Source organism: Salmo trutta, chromosome 5 (assembly GCF_901001165.1).
Source record: "Salmo trutta chromosome 5, fSalTru1.1, whole genome shotgun sequence".
NCBI classification, from domain to species: domain Eukaryota; kingdom Metazoa; phylum Chordata; class Actinopteri; order Salmoniformes; family Salmonidae; genus Salmo; species Salmo trutta.
In genome coordinates this window covers 20,631,075-20,644,135 of record NC_042961.1, presented here as the reverse complement: position 1 = coordinate 20,644,135, position 13,061 = coordinate 20,631,075, and the positions used below count along the sequence as shown (strand labels likewise).

The 13,061-nt window shown below is 40.2% G+C and overlaps 1 protein-coding gene across 1 annotated transcript; it reads left to right on the top strand.

The window, feature by feature from the left end:
* Nucleotides 1-2,678: 2,678 nt before the first annotated feature.
* On the top strand, nt 2,679-12,877 carry LOC115193831 (ectodysplasin-A receptor-associated adapter protein). The gene is made up of 6 exons (XM_029752900.1): nt 2,679-2,967; nt 9,080-9,138; nt 9,543-9,585; nt 9,694-9,764; nt 11,404-11,452; nt 11,672-12,877. Exons 1-6 carry the CDS (start codon nt 2,910-2,912, stop codon nt 12,058-12,060), a joined length of 669 nt encoding a protein of 222 aa, XP_029608760.1. The 5' UTR covers nt 2,679-2,909; the 3' UTR covers nt 12,061-12,877.
* The last annotated feature ends 184 nt before the right edge of the window (nt 12,878-13,061 follow it).

The window sequence follows — 13,061 nt, the reverse complement described above, 5'->3', positions numbered from 1 at the left end:
AATAGGAAGCCAATTCTAGATTTAATTTTGGATTGGAGATGCTTAATGTGAGTCTGGAAGGAGAGTTTACAGTCTAACCAGACACCTAGGTATTTGTAGTTGTCCACATATTCTAAGTCAGAACCGTCCAGAGTAGTGATGCTAGTCGGGCAGGAGGGTGCAGGCAGCAATCGGTTGAAGAGCATACACTTAGTTTTACTTGGATTTAAAAGCAGTTGGAGGCCTCGGAAGGAGTGTTCATAAGCTTACCGATCACTGCACCTGTACACAGCCCATCTGTAAATGGCCTACCCAACTACCTCATCCCCATATTGTTATTTATTTTTGCTCTTTTGCACCCCAGTATCTCTACTTGCACATCACCATCTGCACATATATCACTCCAGTGTTAATGCTAAATTGTAATTATTTCGCCACTATGGCCTATTTATTGCCTTACCTCCCTAATCTTACTACATTTGTACACACTGTATATAGAGTTTTCTATTGTGTTATTGTCTGTACATTTGTTTATCCCATGTGTAACTCTGTGTTGTTTTTGTCACACTGCTTTGCTTTATCTTGGCCAGGCGCAGTTGTAAAGGTGAAATAAAATAAAAACATAAAAAATAAATACCTTGTCAGAACACAACTGATTGGCTCAAACGCATTAAGGAAAGAAATTCCACAAATTAACTTTTAACAAGGCACACTTGTTGATTGAAATGCATTCCAGGTGACTACTTCATGAAGCTGGTTGAGCGAATGCCAAGAGTGTGCAAAGCTGTCATCAAGGCAAAAGGTGGCTACTTTGAAGAATCTCAAATATAAAATATATTTTGATTTATTTAACACTTTTTTTGGTTAATATATGATTCCATATGTGTTATTTCATAGTTTTGATGTCTTCACTATTATTCTACAATGTAGAAAATGGTCTAAATAAAGAAAAACTCGAGAATGAGTAGGTGTGTCCAAAATTTTGACTGGTACTGTATACAGTCGTGGCCAAAAGTTTTGAGAATGACACAAATATACATTTTCTGTCTGCTGCCTCAGTTTGTATGATGGCAATTTGCATATACTCCACAATGTTATGAAGAGCGATCAGATGAATTGCAATTAATTGCAAAGTCCCTCTTTGCCATGCAAATGAACTGAATCCCTACAAAACATTTCCACTGCATTTCAGCCCTGCCACAAAAAGACCAGCTGACATCATATCAGTGATTCTCTCGTTAACACAGGTGTGAGTGTTGACAAGGACATGGCTGGAGATCACTCTATCATGCTGATTGAGTTCGAATAACAGACTGGAAGCTTCAAAAAGAGGATGGTGCTTGGAATCATTGTTCTTCCTCTGTCAATCATGGTTACCTTCAAGGAAACACGTGCCGTTATCATTGCTTTGCACACAAAGGGCTTCACAGGCAAGGATATTGCTGCCAGTAAGATTGCACCTAAATCAACCATTTATCGGATCATCTAGAACTTCAAGGAGAGCGGTTCAATTGTTGTGAAGAAGGTTTCAGGGCGCCCAAGAAAGTCCAGCAAGTGCCAGGACCGTCTCCTAAAGTTGATTCAGCTGCAGGATCGGGGCTCCACCAGTACAGAGCTTGCTCAGGAATGGCAGCAGGCAGGTGTGAGTGCATCTGCACGCACAGTGAAGTGAAGACTTTTGGAAGATGGCCTGGTGTCAAGAAGGGCAGCAAAGAAGCCACTTCTCTCCAGGAAAAACATCAGGGACAGACTGATATTCTGCAAAAGGTACAGGGATTGGACTGATGAGGACTGGGGTAAAGTCATTTTCTCTGATGAATCCCCTTTCCGATTGTTTGGGGCATCTGGAAAAAAGCTTGTCCGGAGAAGACAAGGTGAGCGCTACCATCAGTCCTGTGTCATGCCAACAGTAAAGCATCCTGAGACCATTCATGTGTGGAGTTGCTTCTCAGCCAAGGGAGTGAGCTCACTCACAATTATGCCTAAGAACACAGCCATGAATAAAGAATGTTACCAACACATCCTCCGAGAGCAACTTCTCCCAACCATCCAGGAACAGTTTGGTGACGAACAATGCCTTTTCCAGCATGATGGAGCACCTTGCCATAAGGCAAAAGTGATAACTAAGTGGCTCGGGGAAAAAAACATCGATATTTTGGGTCCATGGCCAGGAATCTCCCCAGAACTTAATCCCATTGAGAACTTGTGGTCAATCCTCAAGAGGCGGGTGGACAAACAAAAACCCACAAATTCTGACAAACTCCAAGCATTGCTTATGCAAGAATGGGCTGCCATCAGTCAGGATGTGGCCCAGAAGTTAATTGACAGTATGCCAGGGCGGATTGCAGAGGTCTTGAAAAAGAAGGGTCAACACTGACAATATTGACTCTTTGCATCAACTTCATGTAATTGTCAATAAAAGCCTTTGACACTTATGAAATGCTTGTAATTATACTTCAGTATTCCATAGTAACATCTGACAAAAATATCTAAAGACACTGAAGCAGCAAACTTTTTGGAAATTAATATTTGTGTCATTCTCAAAACTTTTGGCCACGACTGTATATAATTCCTTGGCTATATAGTATACAAAAGCATCGCCTTGGCTAAGGAAAGTTATTGGGCCATGTAGTAATGGCGGGATTTAAATGGTTAATCTCCAGACAGATCTGTCGGCCTCCATGACATGTCTTCCATTGTATACGGGAAGTTGCTCGACATGAGACACTTGTGATCAGAGAAGAGGCATATATGATTGAAGTCAGAACTTGTTCCACTATTGAGTATCATCATCATTACATCATCTTCACCTCCCGCCCCCTCAACTCAGTCTCGGGTACTCAGTCGCCGAAGTGTTATCGCCACTCTCCGCATCAATTTTGTTATCAGACGTTGTCATTTTACTATTAGGTGCAACGGACTTTTCTCTTATGTGTACGTCTATTTGTGTCAAGATGAATAGCTTGAAGGCGTTTAAGGAGCCATTCGGTAAGTCTGCACTTTTATTTAAAATGTTTAAATGATATATATATATATGTCGTTTATGGCCCTCTTGTATGATATCTATAGGCTACTTACTGGTTGTGGATGAAGGTCATCCTTAACGCATGTTTGAATCCACATCTTCCCACTGGGCGAAAACTGGTTGAATCAACGTTGTATTCACGTCATTTCAACAACAAACAATTCAACGTGGGAAAACTGATTTAATTTGTATAAAGACATAAACGTAGTTTTTCACCCAACATATTACTTTATTAGGCAAGTCAGTTAAGGACAAATGCATATTTACAATGACCGCCTACCGGGGAACTGGGGGTTAAAAAAATACGTTGAATGACGTCTGTGCCCAGTGGGTTGTGTGCTTTTTGAACAACCTACTCATTTACAAACGGACAGTCCAACTGTAATATTGGAATGTCCTTTTGATTCGTTTTTTTTAATGTAGGCTATCAGAACTTTTTTATTTAATACATATTTACACATCTTAGTTGTAAGAATGTATTGACATAACAGAGAACTTGCATTTTATTAGTTCCGTTTCAATGTTCTCTGATCACAACTGGCATTTCCCCAAACATAAAATTCCCCTTCCTGTATCAATGACAGTAAGGGACTTGCACCTTATTCTCAATCAGTGGCGGTCGGTGCAGTTTAAGATGAGGGAGGATGATAAAAAAATGTATGAGCATGGCCTTATTTCTATTACAGCATGTTGGATGGCTGTCATTCATAATCCATTCAAATCAAATCACATTTTATTGGTCACATACACATATTTAGCAGATGTTATTGCGGGTGTAGCAAAATGCTTGTCTTCCTAGCTCCAATAGTGCAGTAGTATCTAACAATACACACATGAGCAATGTCGGAATGGCATTGACTAAAATACAGTACAATAGAATACAGTATATGCATATGAGATGATTAAAGCATTACATTTTTTACATTTTAGTCCTTTAGCAGACGCTCTTATCCAGAGCGACTTACAGTAGTGAATGCATACATTTCATATATTTTTTTCTCCATACCGGTCCCCCGTGGGAATCGAACCCACAACCCTGGCGTTGCAAACACCATGCTCTACCAACTGAGCCACACGCAGTATGTAAACATTATTTAAACATTTACTAAAGTGACAAGTGTTCCATTATTAAAGTGGCCAGTGATTCCATGTCTATGTATATAGGGCAGCAGCCTCTAAGGTGCAGGGTTGCGTAACCAGGTGGAAGCTGGCTTGTGATGGCTATTTAACAGTCTAATGGCCTTGAGATAGAAGCTGTGATTTCCTTGATGATCTTTTTGGCCTTAAACTTTCCACCTTCTCACTGCGGCCCTGTCGATATAGATAGGGGCGTGCTCCCTCTGCTGTTTCCTGAAATCCACAATCAGCTCCTTTGTTTTGTTGACGTTGAGTGAGAGGTTATTTTCCTAGTGCCACTCTTCCAGGGCCCTCACCTCCTCCCTGTTGGCTGTCTCATCGTTGTTGGTAATCTGTTGTGTTGTCTGCAAACTTGATGATTGAGTTGGAGGCGTGCGTGGCCATGCAGTCATAGGTTAACAGGAAGTACAGGAGGGGGCTGAGCACGCACACTTGCGGGGCCCGTGTGATGAGGATCAGCGAAGTGGAGGTGTTGTTTCCTACCTTCACCACCTGGGGGCGGCCCGTCAGGAAGTCCAGGTGCCAGTTGCACAGGGCAGAGTTCAGACCCAGGTTCCCGAGCTATCGTCACAGCATTCTTACATAGGTATTCCTCTTGTCCAGATGGGATAGGGCGGTGTGCAGTGCGATGGCGATTGCATCGTCTGTGGATCTATTGGGGCGGTAAGCAACTGAAATGGGTCTAGGGTGTCAGGTAAGGTAGAGGGGATATACATCTTTAACTAGCCTCTCAAAGCACTTCATGATGACAGAAGTGAGTGCTACAGGGCGATAGTCATTTAGTTCAGTAACCTTTGCTTTCTTGGGTACAGGAACAATGGTGGACATCTTGAAACAAATGTCCGGAAGCAAGACATAGGTGGTTTTCCCTTTGTAGTCCATGATTGTCTATAGACCCTGTCACCCAGCTCAATGTAAGATTGATAGGTTTAGGCTTCTACATGACACTTGAATTTTATCTGTACCCATCACGAGGTTGCTACTACATAGCCTATGAATGAAAGTTTACAACAGAGAATTTTTAGTAATCAAGGTGGCAGACAGTGACACATTCAATACTGCCCTGCACACTCTTGCCTGCATCGAGTTGATCTAGGGAGTAATCATTAGTCCAACAGTTGCAAATGTGAATTTCTATTGGACAAATTCAGGTATTTTTATCCCAGTTTCGTTCCGTTTAAGGAATGTTTTTGAACAGAGTCGGCGGAATGAATATGCCCCTAATAACAGTCAAACACAATTCACTGCATTCTCTAGCTAAGTGAAAGTAAGACAAAATACAACCAAATATAGCTACGTAGCTCTTTCTCTCGCTTCTTATTTGTTCAAAACTGTTCAACAATTGTCCTTCTCTCTCTTTGAGTCAACTACTCATCACATTTTATGCATAGCAGTGCTAGCTAGCTGTAGCTTATGCTTTCAGTACTAGATTCATTCTCTGATATTTTGATTGGGTGGACTTGTCAGTTCATGTTGCAAGAGCTCTGATAGGTTGGAGGACGTCCTCCGGAAGTTGTCATAATTATTGTGTAAGTCTATGGAAGGGGGTGAGAACCATGAGCCTCCTAGGTTTTGTATTGAAGTCAATGTGCCCAGAGGAGGACGGAAGCTAGCTGCTGTTGAGGCTACTCTAGACCTTCATTGCAAAACAGTGTTTTAATCAATTATTTGGTGACGTGAATATATTTAGTATAGTTTTATCTAAAAAGGGTAACTTTTTTTAATGTTTCACCATTTGTATTTTTATGAAATTCACTGAAGAAGATGGTCCTCCCCTTCCTAATCTGAGGAGCCTCCACTGCTCTCAGTGGATGTATAAGATGTGTGGGAGTTGGAAAATATACAATTTTGTCGTCAGTGATAAAAGTGAGTAGGGTAGGCCTAGGCTATGCCAAACTGTACTAACTTGATTAAACATAGCATAAAACTGTTATCTCAAATTTGAGGCATGTACATTGGACACCCTGATGAATCAAACCTAAATGGCAAGCTATGCTACTGTGTTTTTTAAATGTCAATGTTGTAAAGAATATAACCCCACATTTTCTATGCTTTGGTTTTCACTGTGAATCTACAATGATTTTAAATGGTTAATCAATAATATTTGCAAATGTAAATGGCTGTTTTGGTGTGGGTGGGTGTGAAAATGTGAGCTGACCCCTTGAGCTCATGCAAATGAATGACATTTACTCCGTGATCTGTTTGAACAGATACCGGTTGGGTCTTGAGGATGCCTTTTCACTTGAATGAGCAGAACAATAATACCCCACTGTTGCACAATGCTCTGGTTCTTTCATAAAAATGTCAGCTTTTTTTAATACTGAAACATTGTCCTCATCAGCATGTCTTGAAGAACAAGATCTATATTATTTCTTACTATTGCGTTGTCATTTTTAATATAGCAGCCAAGGCCTTTACAGTAGCCGAAGCCTTTACAGCAGCTGAGGGCTTTACGCCAGCAAAGTACGCCTCATCTCACTCAACAAATCACATTTTCATGCTGAGCATGGTGGAACTTGAGTTTTCCAGCACAGACACACGCACACAACCCTCAATCATCCACCGTGCATAGACGAGGCAACGAGGCATTTGTCCATCTTTGTGTTAGATATAGAAACTGCATGGATTGAGTTAGGTATTAGCACGCCATTCATCTCAAGCCATTTGTGGGCCTTTGTCACTGCCGAGCAAATGCACCGTTACACGATCTGATTAAATGTTTTAAAACTTGACTTATCTTAGCAGCAAAGGCATGGGTGGTCAAAAAGGAGAAAATCTAGGTTCATCTCTGTGGAATCATGGCCTCGAGGGATCTAACGATATTATGATGTGGCTTATATTTCATCTCTTGAACTGTTTCCTGAGCGAGTAGGTACATGTCTCTGCATTCCCTGTGCAGCAGAAACAATACTGAGATGAGCTGGGTTTCTGCTTGTAGTTGATGAGTAGGGGATGTGGGGCTGATGTGTCTCAGCATTGCATGCACTGATAAGGAGCAAGGTAGAATGAGTATGCATTACCAAAGGATCTGTACATAACTCTGTGCAACCACAGGCCTAGAATGAGACTCTATTTCTATGTATGCAACAGCAATTACATGGTTATTACAGTGACACTGCATAAAACATCACTGTAACTGTTCTGCTGTTATTGATCTTACTGAGAGCTTGGCATATGGAGAGGTAACTGGCAGGTCCTCTCTTGTATCACTGTCATCATCATCATGTAGGAAACAGTGGAGAAAATACTGCAATATGACAAAATGCAGAAAATACTGAAAGATGTACTCTTTTCCCACGTGGCACAGATGTCAATTTAACGTCTATTCCACGTTGATTCAATGTCATTTAATTCAACGTCAATTGAACCAGTGTGTGCCAAGTGAGTTGTGTGTAGCCTCCACAGAAATGATCAGAGCTTCTGGACTAGAATATGTTAAAATAATCTTGTTCAATCAAAACTCGTGAGGGTGTTTTAGTAGTTATTTGACATCTTGACAAATTTTCCCCTCTTGTTGGTGATATGTTCAATCAATGACCGACTGACAGGTCCCTGGTGCGAGTGACCTTACAGCTCCATTATAATAACATTTGCTGTGGTAAAATTGGATACGGTGTCGTCAGTGTTTGTGTGTATATGTTTACTCACGTCACCAATGTGAGAAAACCCTGAAAATGTTGTCTCTTGTTCGAGGAAGTGAGCCCACCCACGTGTTTTCGTTTGAGATCTTTGCCTGGCTTACACTGTAGTTTCAACTGTGTCACCAACTTAATTAATGTAGCTATAGGAAATAGAGGTCGACCGATTATGATTTTTTTCAACGCCGATACCGATTTTATTGGAGGACCAAAAAAAAAGCCGATGCCAATTAATCAGCCGATTTTATTTATTTATTTAAAAAAAAAAAATGTGCAATGTATTTATTTATTTATAATAATAACAATTACAACAATACTGAATGAACACTTATTTAATACATAAATACTATCAATTTAGCCTCAAATAAATAATGAAACATGTTCAAATTGGTTTAAATAATGCAAAAACAAAGTGTTGGAGAAGAAAGTAAAAGTGCAATGTGTGCCATGTAAGAAAGCTAAGGTTTAAGTTCCTTGTTCAGAACATGAGAACATATGAAATCTGGTGGTTCCTTTTAACATGAGTCTTCAATATTCCCAGGTAAGAAGTTTTAGGTTGTAGTTATTATAGGAATTATAGGACTATTTCTCTCTATACGATTTGTATTTCATATACCTTTTGACTATTGGATGTTCTTATAGGCACTTTAGTATTGCCAATGTAACAATATAGCTTCCGTCCCTCTCCTCACTCCTACCTGGGTTCGAACCAGGAACACATCGACAACAGCCACCCTCGAAGCAGCGTTACCCATGTAGAGCAAGGGGAACAACTACTCCAAGTCTCAGAGCGAGTGACGTTTGAAACGCTATTAGCGCGCACCCGCTAACTAGCTAGCCATTTCACATTGGTTACACCAGCCTAATCTCGGGAGTTGACAGGCTTGAAGTCATAAACAGCGCAATGCTTGAAGAATTGCGAAGAGCTGCTGGCAAAACGCACAAAAGTGCTGTTTGAATGAATGCTTACGAGCCTGCTGCCTACCATCGCTCAGTCAGACTGCTCTATCAAATATCAAATCATAGACTTAATTATAACATAATAACATAGCTGTATGTTTTAGAGCCATAATTGAGGGCTTTGTACATCTGCAACTCATCCATGTGTGTCCATGTCCACTATATCAGGACCCAGGACAATCAATCATTTCAGATTTAATGTATCGTCTTCATTCTGATATTTGCTTTGTTGAAAAACTGCATTCCATCATTTCCATCAGCCATCATTATATATAACATCTGCAATATGTTCCTTTATGCATTGTTCTCTTCATGTAATATCCCTGTCTTGTCTCAACAGATAGAATCATCTCTGAACCAGTGGAGGACACAGATACGAGTAGCTTCATGGCAGAAATGGTATGGCTGTCTAATATCATCAGAAACAAACTAGTGTTAAGAAATGTACAATCTGAATTTAATTGAATGTTTTTCTTATTTCAAAAGAGTAGAACAAAATGAGTGCTAACTCTTCGGTCCGAGTAGACCGAGAAAAGCCATGTTTTCAGAAAATAGCCATGTAAAGTAATTTAACCGTAGTTGAGTACATTATGCTGGGATTTCTTACACCCAGGGACTAATATAGAAGCAAGTTGCAACAAGCCACTTTTTGCTATCCAACACAGAGTATAATTTTTCTCCACAGTTTATATGTGTTTTAATTGCTATCTCTCTGTCTTCAAATATTTCTATCACTCTAAAGATCAGAATCCATCAGTGTAATTTTGTAGCAAAGCTGAACATGTGTGTTTTGTGTCTCTTAGTCCTTGAAGTCCAACTATCCAGTCCAAGTCACAGATCCTCAAGGTAGGTGCTTTAAGTTCAGTACATCTGTTCACACAACTGATGTGTCTTTCTGGGGCCTCTGATGAGAAAGCACAATATTCATCTATACTGTCGATCTGTCCTTTCCAGATACAGTGACACTGCAGCTGAGGTCCATGCCACCTGGCTACCTCACACCTCTCTCAGACAGAATAAGACAGGTGGGTGATGGGCTCACTTACACTGAGATAAAGTGTAGTTTCTTTGTGTTAGTTTCATATTAATGTGAAAATGTGGTGATGAGCCTTGACAGGATGCTCCTGTAAACTGTAGATTACTAAAGATAACTCCAACCGCTAAGCCAGCATCTGAGAATGTCATGACCTGGTCTGTAATGTTTGAGTCTTTGTAACTGGAACTAGTGGTTGGTGTCAAAACCACAAGACCGTTTTCCGTATAGGAAAAGGTTTGTGAGTTGGTGGTTGTGTTATTTTAATGGTATATATATATATATATATATATATATATATATATATATATATATATATATATATATATATATATTATTATTTTTTTTTTTAAATCTTCACATTTTCAAACAGTCCGTGTATATTTTCCAACAGGAGTTTTTTTTCTCGCCTGAGTAGCCTCATTTCACTGCCAAAAATGTAATTAAACCATCTAGTGTTCAGCGAAATAACAACACAATGTCAAATACAGGTAGCCTAGTCAAATAATTAACATCCAATCACATTAACCGTTACTCTCTCGCAGGAATTCCACTAACGGTCCGTATGTAGCCAAACGTAGCTGCTGCTCATGTTGGTATCTGTACTGATGGCGCAAAAGCCATGACAGGGAGACATAGTGGAGTGGTAACGAGTGTGCAAGCAGTTGCTCCCGACGCCACTTGGGTACACTGTAGCATCCACCGAGGGGCTCTTGCTGCCAAGGGAATGCCTGACAGCTTGAAAGACGTTTTGGACACTACAGTGAATATGGTTAACTTTGTTAAAGCAAGGCCCCTGAACTCTTGTGTATTTTCTGCACTATGCAATGATATGGGCAGCGACCATGTAACGCTTTTACAACATACAGAAGTGCGCTGGCTATCAAGGGGCAAAGTATTGACAATTTTTTTTAAATTGAGAGCTTAAAGTTTTTTCTTTACTGACCATTTTCTCACACGACTGGCCTATCTGGGTGATGTTTTTTCTCGCCTGAATGATCTGAATCTAGGATTATAGGGACTCTCCGCAACTATATTCAATGTGCGGGACATTGAATGATTAAGAAGTTGGAGCTATTCTCTGTCTGCATTAACAAGGACAACACACAGGTCTTTCCATCATTGTATGATTTTTTTTGTCTGCAAATGATCTCAAGCTTACGGACAATGTCAAATGTGATATAGCGAAGCACCCGAGGGAGCTATGTGAGAGTGGATTCTCGGCCCTCACTAGTATGTGTGTGTGGAAAATGATTTAAGACAGACTCTCTCCAATACAACCCAACATTGCAGAGTTATGTGTATCCTTTCAAGCACACCCTTCTCATTAACCTGTGTTGAGTTATTCACAATTTTTGATGAACAAATAAGGTTTAATATGTAAGATCGTTAAATAAAGAGCTAAATTATTGATTATTATTATTTGTATGATGGCAAAAAACAACATTTAAGTGTGTGTTGACCCTGGTGCTAGAGGGGGTACGCAGCTGGAGGTTGAATGTTTGAAGGGGTACAGGACTATAAAAAGTTTGGGAACCACTGCTGTAAGGTATTCTGAATCATATCGGTAGCTAATTCCTCTCTATAATTAGAACTGAATGTAATGTTTTGTTTTACCCAACCTCGTACAGCCAGTGGAAGATGGTGTAGAGTGCATCTGCACAGGCTCCATCTCACCAGGTAATTTTCATTTTTATCATGATATATACTATACCCCTGAACAACATTTCCAAGCACATGTTGTAGATAGATTATAGCAACACATCTTTCAAGACAGATGCATTACATTTGCATACAGTACATGTACCAAAATAGTAGACTAATGATTTTCATGTGCACTGTATATTTCCAAGGCTGTTGGTAATTCCATTCTCCCTTGCCCCAATCCCTACCCCTTAGACTTCCCCAAGGAGCTGCAGTTCTTGAACAACCAATATGAGAAGTGCTGCTGCTCAGCTCCACCTCCAAAGATCAGTGACCTAATGGATGACAACGACTTGCTTGACTTACTGCGTCTTAAACTGGACCCAAATCATTGCACTGTCAAGAACTGGAAGAACTTTGCGAGCCGTTGGGGCATGAGCTATGATGAGCTGACTCTGCTGGAGCACCGGACCCAGGGCTCAATGTGCCACAGCCCCACACAAGAGTTCCTGCTGCGCAACAACCACAAGACCGTCACTGAGCTCACCGAACTTTGCCGGGTCTACCAGCGCATTGATGTGCTGCGGCTTCTGCAACGCTGGATGGAGAACGACTGGCCCTCACGCTGGCAAAATGCTCATTAACCACATATCCTCAACCCCCCCAAATTATACATATTACTTTTTACATTTTGCTATCCACTTTATTGAATTAGCAATGACAACAGGGACTTGGACCATTTGTTATCAGAAGCCTATTTATTTAACAACCAGTGGTTCCCGGATTTAGATGATTTGGTGCGCAAAAGACAACTGGATCACATGTTATGACTCCTGCGGAGTTGAGGACTTAATGGGATTGATTGTCGTTTTGTACTTGTTACCGATACTGTAGTTCTGATTATCTCAACCGGCACATTCTTTTCTTTTTCAAAAGGTTCCTCATTCTCTGAATTGTTGTGTGTTCAAGTGTTGGTGTACCCACAAAAATAACCAGGCGGCTAGAACATAAAAAGTAGAGCTGTATTAACCAACATGGCACGTAAAGAAGGTGAGGTGGGAAAAAGGGAACGAGATTAAAAGGGTGAATTGTTCATCAATTGTAACTTTTTAGAACAGTGACCATAATAACAATCAATGTAGTATATATCATATGGTAAAGATGACAGTGTTGCGTTTTGGTCTTTATAGTCTCATAAAAATAGGAATAATCTCCAAATAATGTATTGTTTGTATTCATAGTTCATGAGTCTTGATTATTTTGGGATAGTTTGATGAAGCTGAGATTGTGTTTTTCAATTTCACTACAGGTTGAATTCTAATTAGGAATTTGCCCTTACGCTTTATCCTGAATGTGGTTCCAATTCCTCTCCCCAACCCCACTTGAAGCAAATAAAAGCTAGATGTTTTCCGTATTCTTGCTAATCTTATTAACTTTCCCTCAATAACACGTTTAAAAAAATAATCATATCCTCATATCATCATTTACTTTAATCATGTCAATTAAAATACTATTTAAGGGATACTGTGAGATTCTGGCATCAGATGAACTCTTGGATACCCTTTTTTATGTCTCTGTGTGCAGTATGAAGGAAGTTAGCGGTAGTTTCGCGAACCAATGCTAACTAGTGTTAGCGCAATGACTG